The 19131-nt window shown below is 47.5% G+C and overlaps 1 protein-coding gene across 1 annotated transcript; it reads left to right on the top strand.

Annotated features, from left to right (window-relative positions):
* Nucleotides 1-13828: 13828 nt before the first annotated feature.
* LOC140215373 (uncharacterized) lies at nucleotides 13829-18319 on the top strand. The gene is made up of 3 exons (XM_072285964.1): nucleotides 13829-14054; nucleotides 16756-16926; nucleotides 17585-18319. The coding sequence occupies exons 1-3, from the start codon at nucleotides 14046-14048 to the stop codon at nucleotides 18074-18076; spliced, it is 672 nt and encodes a 223-aa protein (XP_072142065.1). The 5' UTR covers nucleotides 13829-14045; the 3' UTR covers nucleotides 18077-18319.
* Nucleotides 18320-19131: the final 812 nt, after the last annotated feature.

Below are 19131 nucleotides of genomic sequence, written 5' to 3'. Positions count from 1 at the left end.
GTCTGTAGATTCAAGGTCGCAGAGTCATGCGGAAGCCACACGCTCCCTCCAACGTTTCATCGCAAGCTGTCTGCCAAGAAACTTTTTTCTCTTCGCATTCATGCACAACCACAGTATGGGCGAAAGGTCGCGTGCGCTCATAATATCGCGCTAAATTCGTCGAGGACCGCAACGTGTGTCTGTATCCATGGTCCGAATACGCAAAGCGTTTCGTTTCGATAAGAAGGGTTGGAATTGAACCTAATGAGTAACCTGCAGGCGCCCTTGCGCGTCGTAGGTTATTACGTACCCGAAAGCTGAGAGGCCCGGAGAACCTGCTGCACACAATGCGCGACCATTTTCGCACGCTCTGGACACTTCCTCATCAACCTTGTTTGGTTGAGGGTTAGTCGCAAAGAGGCTAACCTCCTGTATCCGGTTTGAACTGGCTTCACTACACACTAGCGTGACTATCTATAAGACGTGATACTTTGTTTTTCCTTTTTGTGTCTTATGTGACGAAACAGGTGACGCGGAACACTTCGTCAGGTTGCACCCGCATTTTTACGGGGAGAAGGATCTGCTAATAGCCTACAGCATGAAGACGAGACGGCAAGGTTCCAAGACGCTGTTTCCTGAAGGGCCCGTAGTGATTAGGAAAAGAGTTCTACGTCTATTGAGTGCATATGTACCCGAGGCACTGAGTTGCTGAATATTTGGTGAAAACTTGTGTAGTCAACTCAGAATCAGAGGAAATGCCGGTCAAGCACGCCAAGCTAAACCCGCTTGCTACAACAATAATAAACTTATCAAGTGGCCGCCTTTTCTTTAATAATATGTTCTCTATCACGAGTACCCGGCGCTTGTTCTTGCACATATAGAGTATTCCTTTTTTGGCTTTTTTACTTCGAACACTTAAAAAAAATAAAGCCTACAAGCGTACAAAAGTTGCTCAAATCACGTCACAGCGCCTTAATTATCGGCCCAGGCGGACATAATTTGAGGAAAAAGCCAAGATATATATATATATATATATATATATATATATATATATATATATATATATATATATATATATATATATATATATATAAGCTTTCATTAAACGCTGGGGCGCTATAACGTAAAATTATTCCGAACTTTTCTATTCCAATTCTGCTATCAGCCCTCCACGATTGGTCAGAAACTTTTTTCGACCACCCCCATTTCACCTGTCTGTCACGCGACGTCACGAAAGCCGCAATACCTCCCCATCTGATATGATGTGTACACACTGATTATGCATGATTTGACAGAAAAAAGAAAAACAGTTAATTCTGATTCGACCCCTTTTCGCCATTAGCCCTGGGCTATTGGTAAAAAGTTTTCGGGCTGCAGCCACTTCGCCTGCCTGTCACGCGACGTCACAAAACCGCACAAACTCACCGCGTCAAAGTGACGTGTACGCGATAAAGATGCATTAATATGCCGAACAAAACTGAATATTCTTCGGAATAGCCGCAGGCTACCCCGTTCCGAAAGGAATAAAAGATGGCTGCCACCGATTGCTCAGGCACTGGCGACTCGCACCTGCCGAAGAGCATGGGTTTAATTGCGTATAATAAAACTTTTTGCGTGGCCGTGTAACGTTTTCGGTAACTTTCGGCCCGTTTACGGCCTCTTTCTGCCAACTCTTCTTTGCTGAGGATCCGTTTTAGCGTCATTCTTAAGCTTCCGTTGCATGCCGCCGCGATTGTCGACGAACCACCGCAAGCTAAGAGAACGCGGACCAATCGCAGACGCCAGCACCACCTTCTTCCGGTTATCGATTTTCAGTGCACTGGCTCTGCCTCAATGAATCCCTCTCCACTTGAGCGTTCTCCTCGCCTCTTGTCAGCCAATTAGATACGACAAGCCGCCCAGTGTAGGCAATGTTATTCGTTTTTCAAGCAAACAAAAGTGACCTCCTATGAACGAGGAGAGCGTTTGATTGGTCTGTTCAGACAACACTGCGGGTGACCGCCCGGTGCTTGCGTCGGTGGTTACGCAAATTTGGCGTCAGGAGATTGGAATAGAAACATATTGGAATAGTTTTACGTTATAGGGCCCCTGGAGATGTTAGCCTGGCTGAGAAAAAAAAAGAACAGTCCATTCAATAATATAACTACTTACATTACCTTCTTAGTTAATCCTTAAGGCACATGCTCATATTGAATAGTTGAAGGGAATTGTCATAAAGGTCTGTTTCTGTGTTTCTACCTTTAAAAACGACCATGTAAACCGAAGTAAGTGGCGTCAAATCGTTCTTTCACATAATCGGATTACGCACGCAGCACTGCGAAGCGGGGCATGCAACCATCCTCTGACGTATATACTAGAGCGGTGGGAAATGAGCCTTGGCTATGCGTCGCTAAAATAAAGCGGTCCATCTCACCTCTGCTGCTGAAGTGACCATGCACTCAATCGGCACTTCCTCGCAGTGCCAATTGGTATCCGCTCGTGGGAAAAGAGAAATGCGACGGTATACAGATTCAGCTTAGGCCTCAATCGCGTTTAATTCACTCAGGGGTTAGACAGAGAGCCGCGTTTGGCGGTGCTGCGTGAGTAATAAAGTAAACTGAACGAATCATTTGGTGCCAGTTATTTCGGTCTACGTGGCCATCTTGAAATGTTGAAACACGGAACTAGACTTTTATGACCATCTCCTTCAACTTTTGGAATAAACGTGTGTCATAAGGTTCGTAATTAGGAAGGTTTTTAATGCAATTAGTTTAATTACTAAAGAAATCATTTGGTTTCTCTCGCAAATGACGTCTGGCTGGATAGATAATTCATCCATAGTTACGCAATTCCAGTAACTTTTGTAAGGTCCTTCCTTTTAGGTGTTCGGATTTAAAAAAAAAAGAAAAAGCACTGCATACGGACTATATCTGTTTCGTATTGAATGCAGTCCTTGAGTTCATAGGCGTTTCATTTCGGCTTACCCGACTGCGCTGAATTCGCACTATTGCCCCAATATCCGTATTATCCACGTAGACTGCACACGCCTACAAGTGGTGTCCGCAGGCTCTAACCGCACGCATATATTGCGCAATGAAGAGGTAACTGTACAAGCATCCTCGCTTCCGTTCGGGTTCTCGAAGCAGTACACCGCCAGCCGCAAGCACCAGAAATAAGAGGCGTAGCCACAAGGAACCGATACTCATTCAATAAACTTTGAAATTAGGCCAACTGAGAACAACGTGCGGGCCAGACGTTCAAACGCAAGGCAACGCCTTCGCCTCGGCACACGCCTCGCTGGCCCGCCGCAGTCTCGTCGCATACTGCTGGCGCCGCGTCAGTGTGGGCACTTCGCTGCGAATGCGCAATGGTAAGCCGACTGATGAGCGAGGCATCGGCCACACTCGTAGTCAGGTTTCCCGCTAATGCGTTTAGAGGTACGAATGGTAAATTGCTTGTTGATAGTTCTTGATTTTTTTTACCTTCTTTATTCTTGCCTAAGTATAGCGGTATACTGTAATTTTGGGATAGCAGGCTCTAAAGAGGCGTACCTTCCAATTTTTCCACATTTAGAGCACTGATATATTTAGGAAAGACTCTCAGTCCTCGCGCACTGTAATAGAAAAGAAAAAGACGACAGCTCCGTAATTTTTCATCAAAATAAATTGAAAAAACAAAGATATGGTATGGGCTGTATCGGGGACGGAGCTGCAGCGGGTATACGTGGAGCGTTTTGCGCGTGCAGCGTCTTGTGCGTGCACGCAGAGGCTGTACGGGCAGTATATAGGGTATACGGGAATGGGCGTGACTGAACGCAACTCGTTGTCGATGAGGAGGGATTTGAAACGCGCTGTGTATGGCCGACACCCAGCGCTTCTGCTATATACTCGGCTGCACGCGTCATCTGGGGCCCTATAACGTAAAACTATTCCAATATGTTTCTATTTCGATCTCCCGACGTCAAATTTGCGTAACCACCAACGCAAGCACCGGGCGGTCACCCGCAGGGCTGTCTGAAGAGACCAATCAAACGCTCTCCTCGTTCATAGGAGGTCACTTTTGTTTGCTTGAAAAACGAATAATATTGCTTACACTGAGCGGCTTGTAGGATCTAATTGGCGGACAAGAGGCGAGGAGAACGCTCAAGTGGAGAGGGATTCGATGGGGCCGAGCCACTGCACTGAAAGTCGATAACCGGATGAAGAGGGTGGTGCCGGCGTCTACGATTGGTCGGCTTTCCCTTACTTAGCTTGCGGTGGCTGGTCGAAAATTGCGGCGGCATGCAACGGAAGCTCAAGAATGACGCTAAAACGGATCCTCAGCAAAAAAGAGTTGGCAGAATGAGGGGGTAAACGTGCCGAAAGTGCGCGAGAACGTTACACGGCCACGCAAGAAGTTTTATTATACGCAAATACACCCATGCGCTCCGGCAGGTGCGAGTAGCCAGCATCTGAGCGATCGGCGGCAGCTATCTTCTATTCCTTTTGGGACGGGGCAGCCTGCGGCTATTCCGAAGAATATTCAGTTTTGTTCGGCATATTAATGCATCTTTATCGCGTACACGTCACTTTGACGTGGTGAGTTCTTGCGGTTTTGTGACGTCGTGCGACAGGCAGGTGAAGTGGGTGCAGCCCGAAAACTTTTTACCAGTAGCCGAGGGCTAATGGCGAAAAGGGGTCGAATCAGAAATAACTGTTTTTCTTGTTTCTGTGAAATCATGCATAATCAGTGTGTACACATCATATCAGATGGGGAGGTATCGCGGTTTTCGTGACGTAGCGTGAGAGACAGGTGAAGTGGGGGTGGTCGAAAAAAGTTTTTGACCAATCGTGGAGGGCTGATAGCAGAATTGGAATAGAAAAGTTTGGAATAGTTTTACGTTATAGCGCCCCTGCTCTGCATGGCTGCGGTCCCACACTCGGGCTGCTGCTGGGTGGATGTTGCTGGTGGATGTTGACTGGCTGGTCTCCTCGTTTACCTCAACTACAGTCGGACCCCCCCTTCTGGTGGCGCCCGAGACTGCCCTGCGCCACTCGATCCCGCCGCACTCGTAGATGGTTGGGATCACCACGGTTAAGGCTCCTGCGCTTTGACCCAGCCTCCTGCGTTTGCGCTCCCTGTGGAGACAGACCCGTTCCGTCGAGGCCAAAGCTGGCGGGCGCGCGAATTGGCATCCCTCTGTCTTGCGGCCCGAATTTTCTTCCCGCCATTTCTGGACCCTATGTGTGGAACGCAGGAGAGCCGTGAGCGGTCAACCGTCAAATTTCAGCAACAAACTGCACACTTGTAAGCCTCATAACTCCTGATGAGCACCGGGTTGAGTTGGATTAATTATACTATGATGGAGTGAGCTCACTCAAACGTGACCATTTATGCTCGGATGGACAAGCGTACTGCTGAACTGTGCCTCTCTGAACGCCGAGCGAGTGGCTAAATAATAGCCCCGATCGTGTCATGCGTACAGCACGACAACGTCGCCACCTGAGCACGCGACGCATGCGTGGTTGAGTAACGGCTGCTTTTCTCTGCACAGCGATACCCAACTAAAGCGCGCGGGTATATGATTGGCAGAGATATAAGCGATATTGCTGTTACATGTTCTCGTTACATGCTGGTTTAGGAAGCGGCCCCCTAGTGGCCGAGATGAAATACGTTTCACGTCCAAAAACTGTCCCTCGCACTTTGCTTCAAAATAATAAAATATTATTACGTAATAATTTTTTTTTTAATCTTTCGTACCAAAACCACGATCCGCTTATGAGGCACGCCCCCGTAGTGGGGCACTCCTGAATTACTTCGACCACCCGGTATTCTTTAACGTGCACCCAATGCACGGTGCGTACGGGCGTTTTTGCATATCGCCCTATATCGAGATGCGATTGGATCCGCGAACTCGTACTTAATAGCGCAACGCCGAAGCCACTAAGCAAGTACCGCGGGTTAAAATAATATCTCCAAAGCGCAGAACTTTAGGAGTTATTAAAAATATATATATAATGTAATGACATTTTTAATTGCAGACTTGAACAGGAGGATGAGTGTTGCTTGGTGGCAGACGGACCTGTCCTCGCAAAAACGGCCGCCAAGTGCTCCGCCCGAGCGGTATATATCAAGTGCGATTGCGATTATAGCCCGATACAAGGGCATTTGGTAACACAGGGGAATACTAGCGGCGAGGATGAATTTGAAAGGGAAGTGCGCGCCATGCACTGTATGTCGAATTTCGTAATTATCAGCTGCGCAGATTAAACAGGGGACGTTTCGAGATGGAGCCAACGTTGCGACAAATGAACTTGCCGAAGACGAGTCTCGTCGAAACGTTGGTCTCAGGCTGAAGCGACCCTTGTTCGCCCACTGTTGATCGTTTCAAGCCTCTGTCTCGCTCTAAGCCCTTTCGTGTTGTTTTACGTTTACAGCTTGTATTCCACAGCTGAAAGGGAAGCAATAATTATCAGAAGAAAACCTCTTTTTAGAATTCTGTCAACTAGCAATATTGTCTATGCATAGTCAACTACAGGACAGATGCCCCTCCCAAAGATCTCTAGTAAGTATGTGCCGCGTTAGCCGAGCCCACCCGATACCCTCGAGTTTCTAAATATTACCAATCCATTAAACCCCTGGTTGCGTATCCTTTTTCATAAGCATCTGTGGTGTTCTGCTGCTGAGCGCGAAGTCGCAGGATCATTTCCCGCGGCCACGACAGCCGCATTTCAGTCGGAAAGAAGTGCAAAGACTTTCATGTACTGAGCTGTGACTGCGCGTTAAAGAAACTGACGTGGTAGGAATTGATTCGCGGCTGTCCAGTGTGTCGCCCGTCGCAGCCCCTCTGTTGCATTAGAACGTGAAACCTAATTTATTATTAATTACTTAAATGTTGAATAACAATTGCATAATACACTTCCGGTTATATGATCTTAGCATTGCATGTCCTACCAAACTGTATTTCCTCATCTTCATAATGTTTGTACTTTCGTTTCCCACCCTTAATCCATACTATACTGTAGCGCAGTTTTCAGCATCCTTTCAAGCATATTTGTTGGTCTTGAAGTTTGCCTCCTGTGTACCTTGCTGTTCCAGGAATAGTGAAGAAAGCTAGCCTGACCACCGCGGCTCTCAAGCAGATCACACTGGAACTTCTGCATTGTTCATACTCTAACCGAATTCATGTTTACACGGATGGTTCCGTCTCGGAAAATTCTACGGGCGCCGTTGTTCTACCATCTCAATCGGTCGTCATCAAGTTTACGACATCACATGTAACGACATCTACAGGCTCTGAACTGGCCGCTCTTCGCGCTGCTGTCGAATACATTGAAAAAGAACCGCCCAACAAATGGGCAATATTTTGTGATTCGAAAGCAGCCCTCCAGAGCTTGAGAAGTTTACGACGTGGCAATTATGAACAGCTGGTGTCACAAATCCACGAAACCTGCCATTGCGCTTCTGAAAGAGGACATAATATCATATTTCAGTGGCTGCCGGGACATTGTGGCATCGTTGGTAATCACCTCGCCGATGACGCTGCCCGACGTGCCCAGGCTGGCTCACCGACACTCCTTATACCTTTATCCAGAGTCGACGCTGCAAGAGAGCTTCGCAGTCTCGCTCGTACAATCACGTTAGGTTGCTGGCATACACCTCAGAACTCTAAGTGTCGTTTACACAGCCTCGACCCATCACTGAAACTTACATTACCAGCGAACCTTCCACGACGTGACGCAACACTGCTGTGTCGGCTGTGGGTAGGAGTAGCATTCACCAACTCCTACAGCTATCGTATTGGAATGGCGGATTCACCAATGTGCGCGAAGTGCAAGTGTGAAGAGACCATCAGTCACCTTCTGTGCCACTGTTCTCGCTTCGATAATCAACGCGAGACTCTCCAGTGTGCCTTAAATAGACTGGATGACAGGCCATTTACGGAAGCGAAGATCTTGGGGGCCTGGCCTCATAGTTCAATGGCCCAGAAAGCAGTTCGAGCGCTTTTTCGCTACCTGAGGGAAACAGACTTGAGTGCCAGACTGTAGACATCCTATACCTAAGTTCTCTCTCTCCCTCTTTCACTCCCCATTCCCCTCCCCACGTGTAGGGTAGCAAACTGGACTCAGTCTAGTTAACCTCCCTGCCTTTCTGTCTTCCCTTCTCTCTCTCTCTCTTGCACTCTCTTGCAGCGTAGATTGATTAGAGTACGTTGGGAATTATTACAGAATTTTAGAGAGATACACAGTGAAAGGACCCACCATGAAACAGTGAAAGGACACGCCACAATCGTATAAACGGACGGATTATAGTGGGCTGGTAGAATGCAGGTACTCGCGCAATACATCGCTTTTGAGCTTCTTTTCAAGAGAATATTTATCATTATCAGTTGGTGGCCGCTGACTTGCATTCCCAAGCACGTTTTTTCTCTCTTGGACATTCGTATTTTATACATTCTTTCGGAACCTACGAATAAAATTCTTCCTGTCAAGGTCCAGTCGTACTCTCTAAGTCACCTCCGAGTTACGTAATGAGGTATATTACCTCTAAAGCGCTGGTTGATGAGGCATTTCCTGTCCGTAGTGTTTCGTAAGGCCCGGCGAAGAGGGGACGTATAGATAGACAACGCGTGAGCGATGACGTATTGTTAAGCACCGGAGTTCATATTTATCATCTAGGTGGCTAAAAGAGCTCACCAGCGCGTGTATCACACTGCGAATGTGCGGTTCTCGGCATGTCTCCTGACCGCTACTATTTCACGAGACATTCTGTGGACCAGCTTTGATTACATACATACATACGTACACATGTATGTATGTATGTATGTATGTATGTATGTATGTATGTATGTATGTATGTATGTATGTATGTATGTATGTATGTATGTATGTATGTATGTATGTATGTATGTATGTATGTAGATTTGAATAGATACAAAACAGTTTGCAAGAATTTGTAAAAAGATAGCATTAAACACGACATAACTGACGTCTTGAAAAGTGATCAGGACGTGATCACTTTGATCAGTCCTGTGGTCAAGTGACCATCACCATTTGGTTCGTCCTCTGTGACAGCGCTGCGTATACGTCTCACAGGGTGCGCAGATGACCTGGAGTTTGCTTTTGGGCATAGCTTGTGAACGATGCAGTACATAAGCATGAAAATTACATGGCAATAAAGTCGTGACCCTTGAAATGGATAAATGTGAACATTCGATGAGATTGCGCGTTGTACGTAATGAAAGTGAACGCAATTGTACGCATCGCAGATAGTTGTAAAGCATTTAATTAACGGCTTTACTTAAGCTTTGCTTTACATGGATTCCAATATGCGCGTTGGATTTGTATATTTTTAAAATTATTTCCTTCTCACTGTACACGCGCCACCTTGCTGGTTCTTCTTTTTTCTACTGTAAGTCGACGTTTTTCTTTTACAGGCACCTAACAAATTCGACGGCACCTAAGCACTTCTTATTAGTCGTGAATGCGAAAGTTCATTTTGTTCAGTTCATAATGTTCATTTGAACGCCGCTGAGCGGTCCTTCGAGCTATGAACTGCTCGCGGGCAAGCGAACGCGTTTCGACGCTTGGCCAACGCCTCCTAGATAGCACAAGGTCGGTGCACTTCGATCCGTGACGTCATGCTACCTTGCCCGATTGCCATAGAATCTAATGAGGGCGCTTCCGAATAAGCCGCGGTGATTTTGGCGTCACCACTTTCGTCACGCCGGGCTTGGCAATGTAAATTTCGGTCCAAGCAGCTTGACGTCATTAAGCAGAGTGCAGAGGCATGCCGTCTAGGAGGCGCTAGTTCATCCCAGTGGGTAGGATGCCTCGATGCGCGCACTCCCCTCCGCCGCCCTGCAGGGTGAAGACAACCGCGTCGTCTGCTACGGCGTCCGCCATTATGATACCCGCTAGGCAGTCAACAGGCGTCGCGCATCTGCATGTACAGTTCGCTTTGATAGTGTGTGCTGCTTTAATGATATGTCGAGAACACAAAATTTTCGCATCAGCAGTGTGAAGGTATCAATTTAATATTCTGTCATTTTTATTTTTAAAGCGGAATTTCCAACTGGACTGGCTGGCAGCAGAAAACTACCGTCCACGCCAGCCGCGCAGACCTTAAAAGAACGTCTTGTTGGGCTAGCTGGTGACTGTTCACCTTGGTTAAAGGCACGAAACATACGCAGGCACGAGTCCCGCCGTCTTTCGCTGTGTCTGTGTGTGAGTCTCGTGCCTTTAACCAAAGCGTAAAGACTGTTTGGCTGCCAGCTGAAACCCGAATTCGTTTAACAAACCGTGTGCCGCCACGGGACAAAAGAATGATTGTCATCGCACACCCTACTTTCAAATCTTGCTTTCGAATCAGTCATCAGTTAGACCATTTACGGCTGAATGCTGCAACGCTGAGTAGAAAGCAATGATCGTAACAGTCAAATAACCACTCTGCGGTTGAAACGAGGCCGTGTGTAAGTGATGATCTACCAATGTTGAATGGTTGTTTCGGGGTCACGAAAACTGCAGTGACGCCGACTGCAGCTTTTCATTTGTGTCTGTGTTACCTGTCTGTCTTACCTGTTTGTGTCTGTATTACCTGTGCTGATATTTGCGAATTTTTTAACGTCGCATATTTCAACCAATATCACATCCACGGCCTTTCGTTGTGATTTCGTAGCATCGGTTGTGCTGGATCCGTGGTAGAGGGCATCGGAAATTTCGACCACCTGAGGTTTTATTAACATGCACAGATACCGACCTAGTACACAGCACTATGCGTTTAACCTCTATAGAAACTCGGCCGCCGCGGCTGGGTGGCTCCCTCGTCCTCAGGATCAGCAGTCGAGCGCGATAGCTACGGAGCCTATACATCCGGGCCGCTTTTATTGCTTCATTGTAGTTCGAAACGTAATTTATATTTGTTCTGTGGGATATTACACACTAATAGTACGAAATGAACCATTTCTGGCGCATTTTTTGTTTAGCTTGAGTATATAGCATGCGCTTTCACTGAACGTTTTATTTTGTGGCCGTATTCTGTTTAGCAGTGCTTCCATAGTTATTCTTAATTTTGTGTTGAATTCTTTTACCTTACTGTAAATATGCAGATGAGGGTAAACAAAATATTGAATGCATACCAGATTATTTGGTGCCTTACATGTGGCTTATATATAGCACTAAATCACGACTCTCACGTAGTATTCACTATAAAGCCCTGTTTAGCATATTTTCTGCACGAATATATTGTCAACTGGTAATTGCTATAAACCGGTCATCGATACTGCTAAAATAAAGTGGCCACACGGCTTCTCAACACTGAGAAAAAGTGCATTCAATAGATAGCAATTTCCGATGTTTTAGCCTGTTTATTTGGTCGGGAACTTTAAGGATTTCAGAAACAACAAGTGCTACAACTCACTACAAATTAACTGCAGCGCATGTCTTGCTTCCATGTCCACTAATTCTCGCAGCTTCGAGCTGGCGCAGGTGAATGCGTAGCCTTACTCTTGCATAACTTAATATTAGCATGTGTTCCAGAGAATCCTTGTGTCACTGGCATGCCTCCAGACTGCACTGAGCCCTCTTGATGAAATATTGTGTCACAGCCTTAAGGGGAGACTTCAGGGTGAACAGGTTGTCAGTCCAGGACGTGATTCCTTTAAAGTGCTCTTCGCAGGATGTGAGCAAGCTCATAACTTCACCGCTCGGATAACATAAGTTCTTACCATCATGAACATACTCTTTTAGTGCAGTTAAATATGCATGCTCATGGCTCGTCGAGCCCAGCATTGCAGCCCTGCACTGCTCGCAGTTTTTCGTTTTTTTTTTTCAAAATTCCTTTCACAAGAAAGCCACCAATATGGTGCAAAATGCTGCACTCAACTGAAGTCAGTGCTTCTTCCAGTCATTCCGTGAGTGGTTCGTGCACTGGGGCACGCAACACCCGGGCATTTCGGACCAGAAAACGCCGTGCACGTGTCTCTCTCGACCGACCGTAACGAAATGTGGGAAGCGCAATGGCGGCCGGCGGTCGGAAGGCGGCACTGACCCCTTCACAGAATGACTCCACCCTCCGAGAGGGCACGCGCATCGAGGCACCCTACCAGTGGGTAAGACACTCAGCTTCTGAGCGTTTTAAGTTTCGAAACTCACCACCGCCAACGTTTTTCTTTTCGAATTTATTCTGTTTAGTTTTATACATTATTTCCTTATAGCGATTACCGAGGCGGAGTTAGAACGCAGGCGAGAGGTTGCACGGACAAGGAACCTACGGATAACAAAGGCTTCCGCGAGCGAGGGTGACGTGGCGTCGCGGCGATGCCCTCTGCCCTGACGCAACACCTGGCGTGCCAGAGTGGCAGTAGATGTTCCCATTCGACCGCTCTGCTCCGTCGAGGCGAGCACGTGACGTGGCGTCGGAGCCAATGGGAATTTCGCTGACGCTTCACTGCTACAGCGCCGGCCTTTGCGCTCAATGGGCCATTTGATGCTTTTGCGTCAAGACATTAACCACCCATCTTTTTTCCGTTCATATTTGGCAGTCGTTTTTCTAAGTCTCGTTAAATAACTTCTAACTCAGTTCTAGGTGCACATTAAAGAACCCAAGGGGTTTAAAGTTAATCCACCACAATGACGTGCCTCATAATAGGATCGTTCTTTTGGTACGTAAAACCACATCATAATAATGTTCATGTCTTTTAATGTATTTCTTGCCTCAGGGGATAATGATATATCTAAAAAAGGAGTAATATTATATTCGTTTATTTAGGTACCTCAAGTACCACTGATCTGGGGTTTTGCATGAGGAATGGTGAAGCTTACATACACAAACAAGTCAACAACTTGGAAGAAATTGCTCCAAAATAATGCAAGAAATATGAATAATAATAAATGCCAGACAAGGGGACCAGCAAATACAAGAATACAGAAAAGAAAAATCTAAGCATAGCAATTAGTGCGGTTGAAAAAATAAGTACAAGAATGAGAATTAGTGCGATAGCAAAAGTAAGTACACAAGTAAAAAAAAAGTACGAAAGCGAGAATTGGACACGCCAAATAGGGCGATATTGGCAAAACCACGCAAGTACGAGTTGTAGTACGTATTGAAAGGTGTTAGTTAAGTTGATATATAAATTTCACATTTAGAAGTACCGCGTTACAACCTGAGTAGAATGAGCGAGGCATAATGCTATTTAATAGTGTTCGCGAAAACCACTTTAAATTTCAGTGATGTGTCTTTTAAATAAATAATGTGTCCGACGGGCATTTCTAGCGTGTGAGAGCTCTGAAGGGAATGCGAGTCCAGGTCTATGTACCTCAAGATGTTAGTGGTTTGTCGCAACAATGCCAAGCGATCTGCATCTACTTCCTTTGGCTGTGCAACGTCCGCCTCCTCCCCCCCCCCCCCACTCCCACTTCCTCCCTCCATCTTGCGTTTTTATTTGCTCCGACATATTACTCCAGTTGACTTGCTTCATCATCGTTAGCCGAAGGCCCCTGTCATGCACACTTCGTGCTTGCCGGGGCTTCTTATTTTTTTTTTTTACACTCTATTGCGTATTCCTTCTAGTGGAGCACAGCTCACCGTCCGTGCGAATCGCCAGCGCGCGGTCCTTGAAGACCGCGAGCACAGCTTGGTACTGAAGTGAATTGTCTCGCTTCATTGTGCTGCTCGGTTGATGTTCGCGTCGTTTAAGACACCCGACGTCAAGCGATAACTAAACCAAGCTCGTACACCGCGCGTAGCGTCGGCGTTTCCGGCGCGTGCGCGTTGGATTAGCGATTCCGGCGCCGCGCGGGGAGTCGTCGCTGTGTTGACCGATCCGCCCATGAAGCCGCGCGGTCTGGTTGCGCGCGAGAGACGGCCGGACAAGGCGGAGCGCCCGAAACTGAGAGGAATACAGAAAGGGAGTGACTGCAGTGCATCTGGATTGTCCGAGCATCCCCCCTCCCTCCCGCTTTTGCATGCATTCCGGCCACGCCACGCTCAGTGCTGCGTCGGCCCGGACCGTATAAAAGGGCCGCCGTCCGCCGCTGAGGACACACGCGATTTCACCACCACCACCACCGCCGCCGCAGCATCAGCAGCAGCGGGAGCAGCAAGCAACCATGTGGAAGGTGAGATGAGCGTCCTCCCGGAGCAGGGATTTGCTCGGCATCCGCACGAGCCGCCGCGTCCGTTATGCGGAGGTCGCGGCACAGAGTTTCCTGCATAAATTACTAGAGGGAACTCTGGCGCTGGCGATCGCTCATCTATCATAGGAATGATGGTTAGTCGTCTGCATGGATTTGTCTAATGTTCGATCTTGTAGCGTTAAACGTTTCTCAAATGTTATTCATTACGCGTTACCTTTCTGAATTTCCAAGCAGTCGGGCAACTTGTCTCTGCGCAAATGCGTAATCATTGCGAATGGTTGCATTCCTAACGCAATATTCCGATGGAAATGATCAATATGCAAAGTCACAAAGCAAGTTGAAGCCTGAATGACGAACTATAGGCCAATTCACGTACTGCCCATCACTGCCATGCTACCTGAACCGCAATCCTTTTGAGCTCCCGTTGACACTAATGCCATAATTGCCTCTAGTAAATTTTGCAGCAAATTTTATGGGTCGTCATGCGAGCAACGCGTGCCGCTAATGGCACGCATTCATTTAAAACATCTCCGCCGCTTTCTTTCTTTCTTTCTTTCTTTCTTTCTTTCTATCCTTTTTCTACTGCGCAAAGCAGTAATGTCAATGGAAAGCAAGCTTGATTGTCTGAATAACGCTTAGTATAACGCTCAAGCTTGATACTTGAAATCGTTCTCGTGAGCAGGCTATAGGAGAGACATAGAGAGATAAGCTTTCGGCATGAAGACAGTCGAAGAACTTATGATTAGATTTGTAGAACTCCAAGGTCGTGGGGATCAGTAATGTCATAATGAACTGCTAAAATAGGCGGAGTCACGGCTAAATGAACCGCGGAGCAGATTCATTTTGCTTTGCGTTTAAATTAACCTTATAGTTACCGAAAAAAAAAAGCTTCTCGCCATGGCGCAAGCATGTAGCTTCGAAGTAATTAAATACTGCGTACGACTAGCGTGCAAAATGCATCCGTTAGCTAATCTCAGGCTGCATGCTTCGGCTGCAAAATACTTCAGACTTTTCCCAGGTTCCATATTTCGAGAACTAATGAGAACAGGCATAATGTACGACTCACTCCTAACAGGTTCACTGAGTAAAGCCATCCGCTATTGGCTCCGGCTAAGATCACAGTTGAGAAGGCCTGCAGATTAACGCATGTGCATAGTTGTCTGCGCCACGACTCCTATTATCCTCTTTCGTTTCGACGAAGTTAAAGAATTATTGCAGGCTTTTTCAGCTATGTTGACTGTATATTATACATCTGCGAGTGTAATACCCTTCCCTTTCAAATTGTTTCCTATTCATCGAACGATGCTTTTTATCACGTGCCTGAATACGTTTACCATGTTTGAGCATTATTCAATGGTTATGTCTCTTCTGCTGTAATGTTTGTACAGGCGATGCAAATAAATAAATGAATGAAATAACAGAATATAGAAACTTGTTAGACGTTTTATTTAAGTGTAAACCATATATTCTATACATTACTAGTAACAACAGGAATAAACCAAGGAATAATTTACCTCGGTAACAAAGAACGTTGAAAGCTCTCAACACTGTGAATTCGATAAATGTGTCGCTGACACTAAGTGGACAGACAAAGCTCGTGGCAACAGCATAGCGGGTGATCCAACATGAAAAATATTAGAGCGACACAGCAGAAGGCAAATGAAGCAAGATAAGGCGCGATTAGTTGCACTATTTAGTTACACACGTTTCAGTTTGTTCCGGTTCAAAAAGGCTTCGATTATACTTTCGGCTATATAGACAGCATGCTGCACCAGCGACCACTGCAATCGTGCTAGTAATGTTAAATACAGAAGGCAGCAGTAAAGCGGAAATCGGCGAGTTTTAACGCAACTCCTCGCGCACTCGAGAGTAACACGATTACGCGCCAGGTCAGCTTTTGCCCCATCGCTACAGGAAGGCCACCGCAAACCTTCAATGTTTATAATTAAAAGTTAATACAAATAATCTTCCTTCATCACAAGAACAACACCAAGAAATATATACGCTAAAGACACTCGAGTTTCAAATTTATCGGTGCTATTTTCTTTTTTTTTTTGAAGCCAGCAAAAAGGAGTTTACAGCATGAAAGCCGAGGTTCTCAGATTCGCGGTGACGCTCCTGCCTCGGAGATGTAACACCAGAGCACGATACATTAGATAGGAACGGACGTACCATATTATCAATTCAAAGTGATCACAATACCCGAAGCGGCGGCTGAATGGCTACGACATTCTCGGGCCGAGCATGAAGTCGCAGGTTCGACTGCCTGCTGCGGTGGTGGCATCTTGATCGGAGCTGAATGCGGAAAAACCCTTTGTGCTTACAGGGGCCTCAAAGAACCTCAGCAGTTCAATATTCAACCTGATCCCTCCTCTGCTGCGCCTCTTACAGTCGCCGTATTGCTTCTGGGATTCTAAACCTAATGCACGAATGGATAAATATATCAATGAAACCGCTAAGAAAGATCGACCACTCAAATATTCACGTTCATTGCGCAACACTGCACGACCTAAAAGTGAAAACGCTTTTATATTAGGCGTTTAAAACGTACGCTACCACACGACTCGTTTCGCTAGTTCGGCGGGTTCTACTCAGGGTTCTACTCAATTTATGAGTTTGTACTGCAGTGCACGCTATGTTGTTACGCGGCTCTCGTTGAGGCAGTGTTCGACGCTATGCGCAGGCAGCGATCTCCTCCGCCCTCTTCTTCGCCGTCTTGGCCAACGCCGGTACTCTCCGCGGTGGATACGGTGGCGCTGCTATCGGCGGTCTCGGAGCAGTCGGCGTTGGGATCGGAGGCGGCTACGCCGGACGTGGCTACCTCGCCGGCGGTGGTGGCGGATACTATGGAGGAGTAAGTGGCCAAATAAATGGCGAACCACAGCGACTACACCACGGCATGCATGTTCCGGTGGGACGCCATATAGGCCTTTTGATATGGTTTTAAAACGAAGCTTCCATTGCGAACCCTTCCAAACCCTCCCAGCAAAGCAGCCCGCCGCTCTAACCATTACGCCAAAATCGCACGTACACTTCTATTGTGCCGACGCCAACTAGCTATTCTATCTAGATGATCGCCGCGTGTGCCACATTGCTTGCAGCACAAATGCGCGACAGCACTTGCGCTCGCGCCAGCCTCCCTTGCGCCAAAGACGCAGGAGTGAAATGGCCCAATTTATAGCATTCACGAAAGCTTCGTTTCGCATAGATGCAAGATGTGCGTTGGTTCTGCATAATTTTGTTGTTCTTGTTGTTGACAATTAAACTATAGTCCCGAGAAAGGCAACGCGCCCGCGTATAAAGAAACTGGGAATTGACAACAATGCATGTTCATTGTTTTACACAGAAATAATTTATGGCATGCTTGGTAGTTCTCCGTGGCGGTATTCGCGATGCTTATGTTTCGTCAGAGCCTACCGCACGCGTAGCATAAGTGAAAAAAGTAGGTTCGTTTTCTTATGTTTGTGCATGTTCACAAAGTGACGCGATTTAACGCGCCGTGCCTCGTCCAGGGTTACAGGGCCTACGAAGACAACAGGCCGAGGCCGTACAGCTTCGGCTACGTCGCTCAGGGAGCGGACGGGTCCAGCTCTCGCCAGGAGGTCGGCGACGGCAGCGGCAGCGTCCAGGGAGTCTACACCCTGAGCACGCCGGAAGGTGGCCAGCGGAAGGTCAAGTACACGGCCGACGCGGCAGGCTTCCGGGCCGTAGTCGACACCAACGAGCCCGGCACGCAGAGCGAGAGCCCCGCCGACGTGGCCCTGCGGTCGTCCTCGCCGCCGGCCTACCTGCTCGCCTCCAAGTACGGCGCCGCCGGGTCGTACGCCGGGGCCAGACCGCGAGTTGTGTACGGGGGCGCCGGCGGGCTGTACGGGGCGGGCGTCGCCGGTTACGGGTCTGCTGGCCTTTACGGGGGTCTCGGCGGCCGAGGCGTCGGTGCGTACGCCGGTGGAGCCGGTGTCGGAGTGCTCGGAAAGCACGGCGGTGGCGTCGGCTGGCACTAGTGAACCCGCCGTCTGCCTCTATAAATATCCTTGACTTTGGTACGGGAGCCCTTCTACGCCACTTTCGCCGTTTCATATGTAGTCATTCTGTCTTCCATGGTTTCGGTGTGTCGCCGTCTGCTTGCCACTGGGGACTGAGCAAGAAGCCCCGCTCGCTGGATGCTGCGGCTGCTCAAGGTGTTGGTGACAAATGGGTGATGTGCGCTGCTTCGCTGAGCGTTAAGAAAATAAACGTCCAATCGCTTGCAACAACAAAACTGACTTCGTCTTGGTGTGTTTGCCGGGCAGTGAGCTCCACGTGGTGAAGCAGCCGGCACGGCATTGACATGTTCAGTGACGTTTGGAGACAGCGCTGCTGTGGTAGCTCTCAACGTTCCCAGCTTGTGTTTACAGAAAGAAGATCCATATTCTGGTGAGGGCAATTAGCGCAACAAAAAGACAAAGCACACAGGAAGGAAATCCAAAATCAGGAAGGGGCCGACAGATGGAGTAGCCCATGTGATATAGAAGGTACAAACAGGGATAAGGTAGGCGTCATAGTTCTGCGGAAAGCCGCAAGGTGTAGAGAAGTAATTAAGGGGGAAATGAGACATCCACCCAATTGTAGCAATTGCTGCAAAGGAAACCCATGCGGTTTCCTTGAAAGAAAAGCCTCGCAGTTGAAGAAAAATTCGTACCCACCACCTCCACGAAAATGTTACGGGAGAAAAGACGCTTGACAATATATTTACAAGATATATGCAACGGGCAGGAGACAGGCATACAAGATGGCGCCCGTGCGCACGACTATCGGCGATCGTCGTCTTCGTCAGTACTCTCATCATCGTTCGCTCCTGCAGCGCCTCGTAGCAGTATAAATTAGACAGACAAGTAAATACCAAACATTGAACCTGGAATATTGAAATATTGATATTTGAATTCGATTCGTGGCCTTCCCAACTCGCAAGTTTCGTGAGCTGCAGGTAATGATAACTCTTCTACAGATTCAGTGAAACCTGGGATATCGCAGGGACACCAGAGCTTCACCAGGCCGCCTCTTCCCTGCTGCTGAAGGG

The sequence above is a fragment of the Dermacentor andersoni genome, chromosome 1 (assembly GCF_023375885.2).
Source record: "Dermacentor andersoni chromosome 1, qqDerAnde1_hic_scaffold, whole genome shotgun sequence".
Classification (NCBI taxonomy): Eukaryota; Metazoa; Arthropoda; class Arachnida; order Ixodida; family Ixodidae; genus Dermacentor; species Dermacentor andersoni.
This window is presented reverse-complemented; position numbering and strand designations above follow the sequence as displayed.